Source organism: Idiotropiscis lumnitzeri, chromosome 16 (genome assembly GCF_059441095.1).
Source record: "Idiotropiscis lumnitzeri isolate Australia: NSW breed Sydney's pygmy pipehorse chromosome 16, RoL_Ilum_1.0, whole genome shotgun sequence".
In the NCBI taxonomy this organism is placed as follows: Eukaryota; Metazoa; Chordata; class Actinopteri; order Syngnathiformes; family Syngnathidae; genus Idiotropiscis; species Idiotropiscis lumnitzeri.
This window is the reverse complement of record NC_142406.1, coordinates 14,492,857-14,508,461: the sequence shown is the minus strand read 5'-3', so window position 1 is coordinate 14,508,461 and position 15,605 is coordinate 14,492,857. Positions and strand designations below refer to the sequence as shown.

General features: G+C 44.2%; 3 protein-coding genes across 7 annotated transcripts; 1 reads left to right on the top strand and 2 right to left on the bottom strand.

The window, feature by feature from the left end:
• Nucleotides 1-846: 846 nt before the first annotated feature.
• s100a11 (S100 calcium binding protein A11) lies at nt 847-1,799 on the bottom strand. The gene is made up of 3 exons (XM_088318816.1): nt 1,660-1,799; nt 1,440-1,579; nt 847-1,059 (listed from the first exon to the last, which is right to left on the bottom strand). The coding sequence occupies exons 2-3, from the start codon at nt 1,566-1,568 to the stop codon at nt 928-930; spliced, it is 261 nt and encodes an 86-aa protein (XP_088174942.1). The 5' UTR covers nt 1,569-1,579; nt 1,660-1,799; the 3' UTR covers nt 847-927.
• Nucleotides 1,800-1,880: 81 nt separating this feature from the next.
• On the bottom strand, nt 1,881-8,789 carry pbxip1a (pre-B-cell leukemia homeobox interacting protein 1a). Of its 5 annotated transcripts, XR_015846901.1 has the most exons (12): nt 8,648-8,789; nt 7,980-8,067; nt 7,191-7,278; nt 7,059-7,126; nt 6,349-6,850; nt 5,877-6,062; nt 5,534-5,571; nt 4,939-4,996; nt 4,691-4,834; nt 2,497-4,479; nt 2,064-2,193; nt 1,881-1,898 (listed from the first exon to the last, which is right to left on the bottom strand). XR_015846901.1 is itself a non-coding variant. In XM_088318814.1 (11 exons), the coding sequence occupies exons 2-11, from the start codon at nt 8,049-8,051 to the stop codon at nt 3,785-3,787; spliced, it is 1,776 nt and encodes a 591-aa protein (XP_088174940.1). In that variant the 5' UTR covers nt 8,052-8,067; nt 8,648-8,789; the 3' UTR covers nt 2,327-3,784. The 5 variants fall into 5 exon arrangements, 4 of the variants coding, with proteins under 4 accessions (XP_088174940.1, XP_088174937.1, XP_088174939.1 ...); XM_088318814.1 differs by lacking the exons at nt 1,881-1,898; nt 2,064-2,193 and having other exon boundaries at nt 2,327-4,479; nt 6,349-6,658; nt 6,734-6,850; XM_088318811.1 differs by lacking the exons at nt 1,881-1,898; nt 2,064-2,193 and having other exon boundaries at nt 2,327-4,479.
• Nucleotides 8,790-9,778: 989 nt separating this feature from the next.
• On the top strand, nt 9,779-12,094 carry cks1b (CDC28 protein kinase regulatory subunit 1B). Its single transcript, XM_088318817.1, has 4 exons — nt 9,779-9,983; nt 10,209-10,276; nt 10,378-10,505; nt 11,477-12,094. Exons 2-4 carry the CDS (start codon nt 10,218-10,220, stop codon nt 11,521-11,523), a joined length of 234 nt encoding a protein of 77 aa, XP_088174943.1. The 5' UTR covers nt 9,779-9,983; nt 10,209-10,217; the 3' UTR covers nt 11,524-12,094.
• The last annotated feature ends 3,511 nt before the right edge of the window (nt 12,095-15,605 follow it).

Here is a 15,605-nt window from a genome sequence, read left to right as displayed (position 1 = left end):
TGACAAGTGAAAGGGCGTGTACCTGGAAGAGCGCACAAAAGAGAGAGAGAGAGAGAGAGAGAGGGGAGGGATCGTGGAACAGCTGGGCAACTTCCGCCGAAAAATATTTCATGTTGAGTTTGGCTTGCAATTACTTTGGGTGCAAATGTGAGTGTGTGATGCACACTTAAAACACACTCGTGGTTTTGGCGTGGAAGCATCCTGAGTAACTTCATGTGCTTGAACGCACTTTATGCGCCTTGTAAAAAAAAAAAAATTGAAAAAAAAAAAAAAGGCAAAAATAAATTAATTTGAGGCTTTGTCATACATGCAGGAAAGTGAGGGGAATAAATTATGTCGAGGTAGAAATTTGACTGCGCTTTTTGTTGTGCTATGACGACGATTTGGAAACAATAAAATGCACCAGTAGACTATTTTCTGCAAACAGCACAATCCACAAAAGGTGGAAATGTTCAAAGAATAATAAAAAAAAAATCTCCTCCAGTGAAAATGTTAATTTATTGTCACAAAATCAATAATTAACAGCAATGTTTGCTATTTTATTGTATTTCTAGTTCTTGGCAGTCATGGTAATCTGCAAAGATTGTATTTTTGGGTTATATCAATTTTTTTCTCTGAAATATATAAGCTCTTATCTGCAATTGAGACACATGTACGTTATCTCGACATGATCGTGAACACAATCACAACACGAGGTGGATCTTGTTAGCGAGGGCGCTAGCAGCTATCGTCGCTTCACGCTCGGCCGGGCCGCAGGGTGCAACAAGATACGCTGCGCGTTGGGTTACGATTGGGCCACTAGATCACGGCGGCGAGTGCAGTGAATGAATGACAGGGAGCCGGGGAGACAATGAGGCCTTTAATCGGGGCCAACGGTTAACCAGGGGGAAAAAAAAAAAAAAAAGGAAAGGGCAAGGTGGCGGCGTTCTAAGCAGCGTAGCCGCCCTGCTTGCTGGCCAGCTTTCCGATCAACTGCCAGAACTCGCAGAAGGTCAGCTCGCCGTCGTCGTTCTGGTCCAGAGATGACATGAGGCGATCCACTGCGTCCGGCTCACCATTCTGAACAAGAAAAATGAGAGAATGTCGTGTAAATGTGGACACCTGCTGCCGGAAATGTTAGTAAATTGTATTTTATGGACAAGGGCAAGTATCGATGATAGGTATCGATATTGGGATGATACAGGCTTCATTTCAAAGTATCGAGGATTCACAAAAGATGCCGATTCCAGCCACCGATACTGAAGAAAAAATATCCGACAACAAATAAGTCTGCCTTGCCAGTAGTTGGTGCTACACTGAAGCAGTTTGAGACATCAGGCGCGTCAGAAATATAAATAATTTTAAGCATCGTAATATTGGTATCGGTGCTTGGTATCGGTGAGTACTCAAATATTGGTATTTGGGCCATCAAGTCCTTCAAATTTGGCACCCATTGTTACCTTGACAAAGTTGGGCAGCTGCGAAGCGACCAGTTGGTGGAACTCGTTCCGACTCAGCGTGCTGGCAGACCCGTCGTTGCCCGCGTACGCCTTGAACTGGCTGACCAAAGTCAAGATGGCGGCTTCCATGCTGGCTTCACCTGCCCCCCAAAAAAACTAAAGTAAGCAAGCGCTCAGCAGTCATAAAAAATACAAAGACGAAAGCTACAGTTTTCCGAACCGTGTGATGAGCGAGGAACAGGTGCGTCTTCTCATCCGTGATCATGCCCGTCTATTTATATGCTGCGTCGGGATGCAAGGGTCAGCGGAAAATGCTCCACCTGCCCACATCTTCCCAAACAAAATGCTGACGACGGTACGGATTCATGATAGGATCGCCAACTCAGACCAGATCATGCCCGTCCAAGCAGAATCAAGTTTATACAAAACATCATGAGGTCATTGTGATCGGCAGGGCACCTGCAGGAGATTCATTAAAAGGATTTGGAATTTTTGTGGTCTAAGGTAAGCCCATTTGGTAAAAACAAGATAAAAAAAAAAAGGGCACACTGAGGCACTCGGAAAAAAAATTGCAACTCTGTTGTCAAAGTGGCAAATTTTATCGAGTGGTGTGCGCGGGCTGACCTGTTTGGGAATTCAAAACATGATCGCCGTCCGAAGCGGTTTCGTCGCAATGACTTTGCGGCCCGTCGAACATTCTTTTCTTTGACTGGCAACTGGTCGGTTTGCGGACGTGTGACACACTTCCTTTCATCTGCAAGGAAAGAAATAGTTGAGATGTTATCAAGATTTCTGACATCCGACAGCTCGCTTGGCAACTTCTAGCGACTTTTTTTTTTTTTTTCTAAATCCTACTGCTCATTTAAAAAGATAAAGACAACGTTCGGTGATTTCGTGGTTTTCATTTATTGAACGCTGGACATAAATGAGGGAAGGGCATGAAGCAAATCTGTCAAATGCACTTTCTAAACTAGCAGAAAACAGAAAAAAAAAAGCTAAAAAATACTGATGTCATTCGAATAACCTAAAAAATAAAAATAAACGCCGGTTGACTTACAATTCTTCTTCTCAACATTCCATTTCTTTGACTCCAGCAGGACCATATGAAAAATTCACAATAAAAAGGCACATCAGCGAGTTGAACTTCAAAATAAAATATGTAGTGTTACGCCACGAAATAAATAAAGAATTCAAATATCAAATATGCCTGCAATGACACGTCTCATTCGTTAATTCATAAACAGCTTTTCCTTCATCAACACTGACGACCATCGCGATACTGCGCGCACTTTCACCGTGGACACACTTTGGGCTAAAGATGCCTCGTCGACATGATCACGTGCTCCTTTAAAATATTCAGACTGCAGGCCTTGCTGTTTTGGTTAGCAAATGGGCTCAGCAGTAACAATCACACTGGCCAAGTGTTGAACACACCCATTAATAAATAACACTCCGTCAGAATCTTAGTCATTCCATTTGTCCCAAAACATCTGAATCCAGTCAATGCTCGTTTCTTGTATCCTTGACGTGTTGATTAGCAGCTTAAGAGATCCAAATTAAAAGTCTCTGGGAAGATGAGAAAGGGCCTGACAAGGAAGAGAAACACGACTAAGATCGCGACACGATTTACAGTAATCCCCCATACTTAGGAATTTAATGACTAGCTCATTATTACTGGAAAAAGCCACAAGATGGCGCCAAATCGGACTCAGAGGATATTGCATGAGTGGAGAGATGTTTGTGGTCGATTTATTTATTCAACCCACTCGGATTCATGCTCGCTTTTAGTGTCCATATCATTTTCTTATTTTAAAACACGCAAAAATCTTTTTTTTAAGGGTTAGGATCAGTAATATTTTTTTTATACTGAATTGTACATTTTCAATTTTTCCTGGTAACTTTTGGACAATAAAATCCCAATAATTTTAATTCCTTGATATTTCCTGGATTAAGTCATACAATTTGAGCTAAATGCTTTTAATTCTACACTTAATATTGAATTCAGGTTGAAGCATTGAATAAAAATGAATGTGTATTTATACAAATGACAACAATTGAGTTATGCAGTAAAAACACAAACAAAATATTTCTAAGGCGCCTTTAAGGAACATTTAGGGTCTTCAATTATCTTAAGTCATTCTGTCATTAAATTAAAAAAGCAAATCAAATCTTGAGGGTTCACAATTAATATGCAATTATTATTTTTTTTTTTTGGTGATTAATTTGCACTTTTCGTGGCAGGGGGTGGTCCCTACTGGCAGGGGATTACTGTAGAGAGTCACGAGTGTTTGTGGAGTACGGTCAGAGCTCCGGCGGCAACAAGATGTCCGCCGAAGTCGCCCCACTCAAACTTGTTGCTCCATGGCGGCAAACTTCCACAGGGCTTCCCTCTCAAACTCCTCCATGGCCTCCTCGAGGGCGTCATTGGAACCCTCCGCCACGTCCGCCATGTCCTCCAGGATGTCCGCCACGTCCTCGGCGAAGTCGGCGAACGAGCGGCGGTCGTGCGCGAACACTCCGCCGCTGAAGAAGTCGCCGACCAGCCACCGGAGGAAGTTCTTGCTCTCCTTGGGCGAGCCCTCCAGCTTATCCAGGTAGCCCTCGAGTAGCTCCTCGAACTCGGCCAGCTCGACGGGGAAGAGGCCCTCCTGCGCGGCGCATTCTTCCACCGAGCCGCAGGGGCGAGGACGGGCCGAGCGGCGCAGCTTCTGCTCTTGCACCCGCCAGAAGTCGGCCAGGTCGTTGGCGCGCTGGTTCTGGTGAGCGCGCCAAGGCTTCTCCTTCCTCCTCCGCTCGCGGTCCAGCCGGCGCTGCGGCTTCTTGGTTTCCCACTCGTCGCGACTCTTGCGCTCCTTCTCGTCGCTCTCGTCATTGCGCCGGTTTTCCACGTCCTTCTTCCTGCGCTCGCTCCAGCGCTCCACGCCCTCCGTGATCTCCCGCCGGATCTTCTCCAGGTGCTCCCACACTCGCCTCCACCGCTTGCTGCCGTCTTGTTTTAGCCCCTGCCTCTCTTGACTTTTCTTACAATGAAGCTTGTCGGCTGCATCGGAATTATATTGAGAAATAAACATCGTGAGCTTTTTTTTTTTTTTTTTAAATCACAACTTTTTTGGGCTAACACATTTTGTCAGAACATTTTGAATCTCACCAAAATGATTTTAATGCGATTTTTTTTTTCCTCAATAACGAGCGCCACTTTTGGCCAACTAGCACACAATTAAATCTTTCTGAAATTAAATTCGTGTCCTCACCATTTTCTTTCACATCTTTAATGATGTCATTCAGTTCCTGCCTCAACGGGTTTTCTCCCAGCATCCTCATGACAGTTCCCAGTTCCTTGGTGCTGATGTCGCCGCTGCCATCCGTGTCAAACATGTCCAAGACCGCTTTGAACTCTGTAGAGCCACAACAGGACCGAGTCACGACGTGGCGGACCCCAAAATAAAAAAAAAATAAAAAAAATCTATCAATAAATCACAGCTTTGAGAGGAAGACTAACCTGCAGACATCTCGTCGGTGAGGACGAAGCCGGGAGCGCTTTGAGCGTCGGCGGGTTTCTGCACAAAATCAAAGCTCGAAAACTACTTTTTTTTTTTCTTGTCCAATAAAAAGGCAGCATAAAACTGTCACATTTGTCAGATGCGATAGTGTTAGATTATACAAAACAAAAAATTTAAGTCAATGCATTTAAAATGTAGATTCAGTTGTAATATTTTCTTTGAACTTTTGATGTTTGGAGTAGAAAGCAATATGAAAGAAAATGATTTCTACGATGAATTTAATTTGGTCAAATGTGAAAAAGCTTAGTGAGATCATTTTATCGATGAAAAAGTCAGTTGACCGATAAAGTTACTATACGAGGGCAGAAAAAAAATCATAAATTTGGAATTTTTGGATGTCTAAATTCTACAAATGAAAAACATATTGAAAGGAAAAAAATTAAATAATTTTTTTTAAAAAAAGCGTTATTTTAAAGACGGACGTGTCGGCACAGCTCTCGCATGGGATAGTTTGTGTACCTAATGAAGTGTCCGCTGAGTGTGTGTGTGTGCGTGCGTGTATAGGAAGTGACGAGAGGAAGCGGGCAAACAGACCTGGCGTTGTCCTCGATTGCTCTCAGCGTCATAGATGCCTGTCAACAAACACAAACACAAAAGCGTCACTCAAAGACGTGCATTCTTCGCGCTGCTCGGTTATTTTTCCAATTCGTGTGCGGTCAGAAGTAAAAGCGGAATCTGCGTGCGCGTTTATTTGGCGTTTTTTTGCTGCACGAGTCAGCCCAGCGCAGCGCTTTGAATACGCGTCATCGTTTGTTTGCTGCCTTCTTTGTCATGCACCTGCCCTGAGCATGGCGGTCACACATGTTGATTGAGTACGGCTTAGTCAAGCGGGGAAAAAACCCCAAAAAAAACATTTATTTGACATCCTAGAGCTCACCGACGCAAAAGAGCACCGTCAGAAGGAGCAGCACGCTGCCTCCGATCATGCACTGGACCGGAAACCAAAACGCCTTCGTCGCTTCCTCCTCATACTTGTCCTGGTCTTTCGCATCTTCCGACGCTTTCGACGCAGACTCCGCCGTCCTCCGGCGCAGTCCGTCGTCACGGCAACCTGAGGGGGGTTCTAAAGCGGCATGTGAAAGTTTGGATTAGGACGTTGTGCGCTGCCATTTTTTTCGTAATGGAGCCTAATTTTCTGCATCGATTCGTGAGAGCCAATCAGGTTCGCCGTCATCTTTGCTCTGATTGGCTGTGACGAGGCCAGTGTGCAGATGATTTAAAAAAAAAAAAAAAAAACATAAGTAACATATTTTTTGGTCCCTTAACAAATGCAATATAAGGATAAAAATTAAATATGAATCAAAATGTCTTGTTACATTATTGTGAAGAACTTGAACTTTAAGAGTTACCTTCAAATCCATTCTCCTCCTCCATCTCAAACTCAGATGGCCCCTCCTCCTCTTCCTCCTCCTCCTCCTCTTCTTCCTCCTCCTCTTCCTCCTCCTCCTCTTGTTCCGAACCGATGCTCTCTGGTGCTATGACATCATCAGCCGGGACCGACCCAACGGGTGGTTCCGGTTGGTCTTGTTTGACGTCGGCGTCCTCATGCGAAGGAGGCTCCGAGGCGGTGACCGTCTCAGCGGGGACGACGCCCTGCTCCGGTACGTCAGCCACGGTGACATCGGCGTCCCGAAGAGTCTGGTCGGGTTCGGCAAAATCCTGCGGCCCCCCAAAATCGAGGCTGGAGACGAAGGCCACGCCCAGATGCTCGTTGTCGCTGGGCGAGCTCGTCACCATGTCGTGAATGACGGGGGCCCGGCTCTCCGGGTCGATGGCGGCGGTCGGGTCGGGCTGGAGAGGACAGCAAAGGGTGGGACCGTCACCGGACTCTGGGGCGGTCTCTTGACACACCTGGCAATGAGTGTGTGTATGTGTGTAATTATCCATCATCCATCCCGCTCGTCAAAAAGACGGACGCTGTGTGTCTGATACGGTTGTCATAAAATAGTGCGGCGAACTGCGACTTTGATTTGTTTCACACTTGCTGATTGGACAGGTCATCTCTAGAGACGCAATTAAAAAGTCAATTTGACAAAAAAAAAAAATGTCATGTACCCACCTGGTGTCCTTCCTCTGATAAGACACACTCCACTGGAATATCACCGGGTTTGACCTCCGCAACAACACCTGCAACAACACACGAAAGTGAACGTCTGTTTGCAACATGTTGGCTTAACTTAACTTTTCATACCTGCCGCCATGTCTTCGGACAGGCTGGGGGCATCGCCCAGGCTCTCCGTGCCGTCATCCAGCGGCCCTCCGTTGTCCAGAGCCGCTTCCTGTTGGAAGATGAGAGACAATACAAAAAATATCAACACCTTGCGTTTTGCTTGTCGTGTTTCTCAATTTAATAGAGATAACTTTAAAACTATTAAATCTAGTACAAAGTGGCAAACAACTACAAAGGATGATGGCAAAAATGAAGCCCCACGAAGTAGTCAAGCCCTGCAGGGAAATACTTCACACACGTAGGGGCTTCAAGATGATTCATTTTCTCAACTACGCCCTCATGTGGACAAGAAATATATGACATGCATGGTACACGCAATAAAAAGGTGGCGTGTAAAACATGTCTGAAAACAAAAAAGAACTAAATATTAGAAAGTGCTTATTCATTTTATTTGAAAACAATATTTCGAACTACACTCAAACTTAAAGAATCATTTCCCGAATCAGTCACGTCACCAACACGCGCATCGGCCGTTCATGAACCACTCGTCATACAATACTCGGCACACGCTCCTGGGATTAGACGCACATCACTAAATATTAACTAAAATAACTTTGATTTTCGTAGAGAGTTTGGTGCCATCCAGGCTTCCAGACAGGACAAAATAGGCCTGAAATTGATACCACCTGTTCATCCTAAAAAGGTTCGGTCTACAATTAAACAGCACGCTTTAATCACCTTTGGGAGTTTGGCTTGTCGTGAGAAATAAAGCCCCAACATAAAGTGTGTGAGGGCGCCTCAGGGTCTTACCTCTGGAGAAAGGAGCGTCCAGCTGTTGGTGGACGAGCCGCTGCTGCCAGTGCTGCTGCTGTGGTCCGACATTGCCACCTTGAGGCGCCTTTTAGCACAACACAGGGGACACGATTTTCCCTTCTTTTTTTTTTTTTGCAGAACTCTGCAGAGGACACCAGTTGTTCAAAACGTGCAAGCTAAAACTTCACTAGAGGAATGCACAACTGTGCTTTGAATGGAAAACAAGCATGGACGCTCATTGCACGGATGATAACAAGCCGTCATACGTGCACACGCACGAAATAAAGACGGGATTAACGCGCAATACAGGTTACGTAATGACGCGGTGGCTCTCGTTCTAATAACATCACATAATATGACTGACGCACTCGCAAATATGTCCAATATCTGACGTGGTTGCCGGCGAAATACATTTAAAAAAGGCCAATTGCGACAGTGAGGTCACGCTTTTCGCCCCGCGTCAAGGCAAATAGAGGAAGGCTGCGTTTAATATTTGCATTTGAACGTATGCAATGATTCATTTAAAAGTAAAGGGTGCACGTTCGACGCTCCCATGATGGTAAACAAAGGATGCGAAGGCACTTCCGCGTTCGCGCGCGGCTAACCACTTGCACCAAACAAGCCTGACGTCATCAGTATAAACACACACGACACAGCACAATTACCCCACGTCGCTCGGCAATAATTTCCAATCCTGATTATCCACTTATTATCCTCGGATCGTTCCCTCGAACTTGGGAACTTTGGGAATTCTGATCTGCGTCACGTCAGTCCCGAGAAGCCTCTCAACCAATCGCATTTCAGGATGGACTCACGTGAACGCGCACGTCCCCGTTATCTTCTACCAATGAGCACAAAGGCATTTGTCAACCAATCGAATTTCATTGAAGTCGTATCTTTGGGTACATTCCACCAATTAGATGTGCGAATCAGAAAGTGTAGCGTCAGGCGAAAGTGAGCGACAGTTTGGCTTTGATTGATGGCTGACAGCTGATGGCGACCTAAAGATCCTCCCGATACAAACTTAAAACGCAAATGTGAGCGAGCACATGTATTTATACACAGGAGAGGCAGACGTGGACCAACTGTTCAAGGACACGTCCGTGCAGCTATATTTGACAGGGGGCCGGGGGACTTACCGTGCAGTTGCTCGGTGCGACTCATTTATTTCATCGCGTTAAAAGACGACGAAAAAATGACAACTTTGTCGTATTTCATAATAATCTTTAATAGCACGTTTTATACAGAATTTGACTTATATTAACAATGCACAATAAAACACATTGTTTTCCAGAGCAAATAATGAGCAAATTACACACTTACCGACAGCAACCGACTGGGGTTATGTTAAAAAGAGTGACAAAGGTGGGAAAACCCCACAACATGACAAAATAGACAAAGGTAATCCATATTAACTCAACATGTTTAGCTTCGTATGTACATTATGTAGACGTGACACACCCCTTTTTAGTTGCATGGCTAAGACGACGCGAAGACAGGGGGGGGCAAAGTCGTCAGCAAATTCAGTGTGGATGGTAATGTACCGAAAAAACAAAGATGACGTTAAAGGTAAAAAAAAAAATTCTACTATTGTTCTAGATTGTGAATGCATTTTGGAGCATTTACAAAAAAAGGAAACCTCATAAAATAAGATGGGGAACTAAGCAGGACATGATTTATTAACAATAGTAGGTGCATTGCATTTAATCGAAAATTTGCCCCTATAGACATGGCCGCAACATTGGCACGTGGCTCGCCGTGGTCGGGGCAATTGGAAATTGTTCGTGAGTGACTTCATCTCTCCTCGACGGGCCAATTGGACCAATAGAAGCCGAGGCTTCCTGGTCATGTCAACCAATGAGATGAGGCCAGGTCCATTTGAATGGTGAAAAGCGGGCTCGCCGTATATTTAAGTAGGAAGCTAGGTCACTGTCACTCTCTCAAAAAGGAGCAGAAAAAGAAATCTACTAAATCCTAGCTTCCTCCAAGAAATCATTGAAGGTAACGTGTCTTTCTATAATAGTGTTCGCGCTTTGCTTGCCTCTTTAATGGCGTAAAATGATCCATTTGAGTTTGCTAGTTTAGCCTAGCCGACCTAGCCAATTCATAAAAAAATTCCATCATGCCTTGTTGCTGAACATATTAATTTTTTAACTCGTCAAGGAAATAATGTTATTTTTTGCGCCTCGCAGCTGTCCCTGACATTGTTTTTCCCTCCTCCACCAGGCTGTCAGCATGTCGCACAAACAAATCTACTACTCTGATAAATATGATGATGAGAAATATGAATACAGGTACAAGTATGGCTTAAGGTGGCTTGCAGTACTGTCAGCATGTCAACTTGCACTGCAAGTCTTTTTTTATTATTTTTTTTTTTTGTACCTTTGTTTTGTAGACATGTCATGCTGCCCAAAGATATTGCCAAGCGTGTACCAAAGACTCATTTGATGTCCGAGTCCGAATGGAGGAACCTTGGCGTGCAACAGAGCCAAGGATGGGTACACTACATGATCCACCAGCCAGGTAAGTCATGATTTTATTTCAGATTTATAGTACACATAAAGGAAGCAAATAGTTCTGAGCATACTATTCCACCTCGGAAAGTATTTATACCCTGTTATGCATTTATTCTGCTGCTATTGCCATCATCCTTACTAAGGAGTCTTAAGGTACGTAAATAAATGATTATAAATTTGTAGGAACACTGATGTGGGTTGTCACTTCCATATTCAAGTGTGTTTTGCTGTTTAGAAAAGAAAGTATTAACTTTATTATTTTTTTTTTTTGTTCAATGAAAAAAAAATCTTTTGATATTTGAAATGGTGTCAAGCAAATTGGTTACCCAAATGCAATATGTGTTGGTAATTACCAAGTTCAATTCTGCAAACGGAGAGGTTCAGCCACTCGACACAATCGTCCGGCAATCGTTTAGTTCCAACAGTGACCTCCTGAGACTTTTCTCCTTTGCTCTGATTTTCAGTAGCACTCCGTCTTTGTTGATCATGTGGAAAGCTCCAGCGTTAATGACAACTAATAAACAGATTGGTTTGATTACCAACAACTAAATAAAGATGACTACAGTATCTCAGGGCATCACACTCTAATAATTTCATTTAATTGAAGCGGATCGGATGATGGATGGATGGAACTTAGCCTCCATTACGAATTTTATTTTTGAATCAATTTGATTCAGAGTTTGGAGTCAAATTTTCTCATTGACAATTCTACCGCCTTTACTGATGTTACAGAGGTAAGTTATGCTTTTACTGTTTGTTTGTTTTTTTTTTGTTTTTTTTTTTGCGCCATGGTAAAGGTAGTAAGCTCTAAGTCAGGAATTTTGCTATTGTGGAGGAATATTTTTAATACATAATTTAAACGTAATTTTTGACTTTCTCACCGCTTTGTCGGTTTGTGGTAGAATACTACCGTTTACATTTGACACCAAACTGATTTCAAGTGCCCCTGCCCCCACTTTTTCTTTTGCCACCCCACAGAGCCGCACATCTTGCTCTTCAGGCGCCCCCTGGCCAACCAAAAGTAGACAAACAAACAAAAGCAAAGTGTAGCAGTCATGCTGATGGATTACAAAGCTCTTGCGTGGTGCTGGCCTGACTTGAAATGTTGGAGGATCGTGTCGTGGACGGAAAAGGGCCATCTCGATTTGAACACTGGGGTTATGAAATCATCGAAGAAGAAGAAGAAAAAAAAAAAAGAAGAATCAACTAACTTGTGAAGGGGGGGGGTTAAAGAACTTGTGAAAGTTTGTCTGCTTCTCTACTAATCTTTCTGTCCAAGTTGCCTGCATATGTATTATAATTTTTTTTTAAAAACTTACTGGGATGAACTCTGAAGAAAGAAGCCACAAGGAAAAGTTTGGATCGCCACTCGTCCATCAAAAATCACGGACATGCCGTGTGACATGTTGCTGCTGGGTGGAAATGAACATTTCACTGATTTTTGTCATAAAAGCTGCTTTGGCCGATTCGATTAGTCCTTGTTTTGTATTTTCCCTGCGCGAGAGCGGGACGACTGAACGTTGGCTTATTGTGAACACGAGCTGCTCTTTAATCATGTAAGTTTTGCCATTTCTGAAATAAATGACTTGAATTGTTCATGTGTGGATTTCTCTTAATAACCTGTACATTGACTGACTTGTTTTTTTTTATATTGAATATAAAAAAATTCTTGCTCCTAATTAGTGCACCTTTTGGACGGTAGGGGGCAGTACAAGACAACAAGGAGCAAGTCTGCATATTTGTTGAACTGAATTTCACTTTGTGGTAGTATTCATCTTCTGAACCTACCTCCGTTTGCCTTTGTGTGCATTTTCTTGAAAAAAAACAACCAATAGCTGTTTACTTTGTTCTTTCAATCCTCTGTCTGTCCAACCAAAAAGCCCACCTGTCCCCATTAAACTTCGCTTTGACTTTGCTTCAGTCAGTCGAGACACAGCAGGGGTCAACGCCACAAGTCAAAGCTAATGGAGCAAAGAAAGACTTGGGCTCGTTTGACAATTTCCGCAAAATGTTGCCGAGGTAATCACGGTGGCTGGTCAGCAACCGCAAAGCCTCCTGCTGAGATCCACACGCGCAATCTTTGAAGCCTTAAAAGGTGTGATGGGTTGCTTGTGCATCTGCCGCCGCTATCTGCGAATCATCTCCTAAAATTGCTTCCAGTTGCCACCGTAAAGGCAAACGATAACGCGAGTCTCCGGCTGCATTTACGGAATAGCAAAAGCGTGGCAAAAATGAGCCAATTTATGTGGCAAGTGACCTTTTACGGGGAATGTGCCTGGTAGCTAGTTAGTTACAGCCTCGCCTGTCCTAGAGTCCCAAAGTCACGCCTCCGGTAAATATTGAGTCAGCTGCATACAGTTTAGCATCTTGGATTAAAATGTCACTTATAAGGCTTGAAAAATGGATTCAGACTCACGTTGACTTTTTAAACCAAGCGTTGGGATGATTTGCGCTTCCAATGTTTCCAGGCGACTCAATAAATGACAATTTCCTCAAAATCAGAATTCTTGCCTGTTTTAACCTTGCTGAACTTGGCCTGTCTCGTGCAAATGAGCCACTGCTCACCCTACACTTGATCATAAATGGCTGATGACTCATAACCCGGAAGTCCTCCACGTCGTGTCGTTGTCGATTTGCAATTTGCCGTCCTCCATAATCCTGCTTGGGGGGGCTTTTAAAGGGTAAAAGGTGAGACAGGACTGACTGGTTGAGGAGTACAAAAAGGGCGAGCGAGGCGAGAAAGAAGGTCAGACCGGTGAGGAGAGGGAGACGGGTATTTATGTCTGGGTGTCGTCGGCATAGCGGGTTGCGAGACTTCAAGAAGAAAACTTTGATGGCCAATGAGAGAAGTGCACTGTCCGAATTTGCGGCTTAACAAACCTGAGATAAATTAATGTATGAATAATGCAACTGTGAAAATGTATTATTTAGTTTGTGAAAATCTGAAATGCTCCGTCGCCTCGTATGACTCGCAACTTTTAGGTGAAGGCGCTGAATTATTTACGCCATTTCCCCGTGTGAGAGCCCAACACATCAGCTCACAAAACAATAGCGTCTGATTGGATTAAACCAAAACGCCAGTTTAGAAGAAGAGTACACACACACACACACACACACCCCTTGTCCTCACCTCAAATTTAAAATAATCACACACTCGTATCGGCGTATTGCAGATCAGACGGGGAGAATTGGCGGCGCAGGACCAAACGAGGACATAAATTAAACTTCAGAGCCGTCGTGTTAAACGTCGCATTAAAGTCGCTGGAGCGCGACGGGGAAGCCGTGAAGTGGATTCAAAGTGATAACCTGCCTGAAATAGATATCTGCCAGCACCTCATGCGGGTTTTGGAAAATGGTGCATGATACCTGGAAAAGATGGAGAAGTCAGTTGTGGAGATACGGTGTTGAACGCTTTATCAGTGGTTAGCATGCTACCGTGTATAAAAACGTGAAGGACTTAATTGGCAAATACATCTTGACGTCGGATGGTTTGCTGGCTTTAGAGCGCCTCGTCGGTCATGAACAAGTGCATGCCGGACAGACGGAATAGCGGATTGATCGGGTGCTTTAGAGTGCCTCGTTGTCAGCCGAGAGTGCGCACATGGAAGCACAAGTTTTAAAAAAAAAAATGTCCGACAAATTGACCGGCATCACTTAATGGAATTTATCGGCTCCTTTCGAGGTCCCGCTGTATAATGTCCTCTCGAGTTCTTTAATACATTTACCTTCGAGTCTTGTTAAACTAAAACCCCTGATGAGGTCACTTCTAGTCGGGCATGTCATTTCACGAGACATTTTGGAATGTATCCTTGACACGTCTTTGGTGGGCCTCACTTGACTTCATCTCCTTAAGTGCCTCACAAGGCATTAAGCAGTCTTGCCCGAGCACTTCTCCTGATAAAATTAAAAAAAAAAAAAAAAAAACTCGCTAATGGGCCAGGCATCGATCTGGCGTGGGGTCCAACCCTGATGTGTCCCTGTTTTGAAAATGTTTGGACTCGACTGTGTTGCCGCTGAGCTGTATTGATCCACATTTAAGTCTGGTCATTGGGCGTCAGGTAACCGTTTATCAGAACCGAAGCTATAAATAAAAAATAAAAAAATGCAGCTCTGCTTACCATGCACAAGGCCACCTCTCCTCCCACCAAATTAAATGGTACTTCCACACGCACGAGAGCTTGGCAAGCGGTCTCTTCGAAATCAATTTTGGGATAGAACGCGCGCTTCATCTTCATTTTCACTCATGGCACTATCCTTTCAGAGCGATCTTCTAAAAACACCCCCGGACCGCCCGTCTAACTGCTCTCTCTATGTAGAGCAAGGCCTTCGGTTCACCGTCGCCCGCTCTATCGACGGCGACCGTCCGAAACCCGCAAGATGCCGTCCGCACATGCGGACGGCCGCTATTGATCAGCGTCACCGATCTTTACGGGCCACTCCTCTCACCTCTCTGAAATTAAAGTGATCAATCGCAAAGACTCTTAACGACCCGAGCGGTATTAATTGGCCGGGCCGTGTCGATTCATCATAGCGGATTACGGCGCCGTCTGACATATTGACCACTCGTGAGGCTACTTAACCTCTCCCGGGACGGAGCGCATGCCCAATGAGAGCTTATGAACTAAAGCTCTTCCCTTGTGTCCGCTAAAGAGCCTCTTTGCATGAGAGATAGGCGCTATAGACACCCGCACACCACACACGCGTTCCCCCCTGCTTGTAATCCACAAACACATTTCAGTGTGATGCTTGTCAAATGGTCGAGGGGAAAAAAAAAAGACATGAATAATGCATGGCAACATGTACAACTTTCATTGTGTTGATTGTTGCTAGAAAGGGAGACACAGCCGGCCGGACACGCTTGGGGGAGATCACAAGAGAATGTCGGATGCAATCATTAACACTTCAGACAATATTTAATTGAAATTTCTTCATGTTTGGAATTGCGGTGGTGAGAAGTGGGATGACATGCCGTTAAAAATCTTGCCATTTTCCAGAGGGAAATTTGACCTTAAGATGGCTTTATCATTTAAATATTATATATTGAACTCATTCACTACCAGCCGGGTAAAAAAAAAAAAAAAGGATCTTTGACGTATTTAGCCGTCAA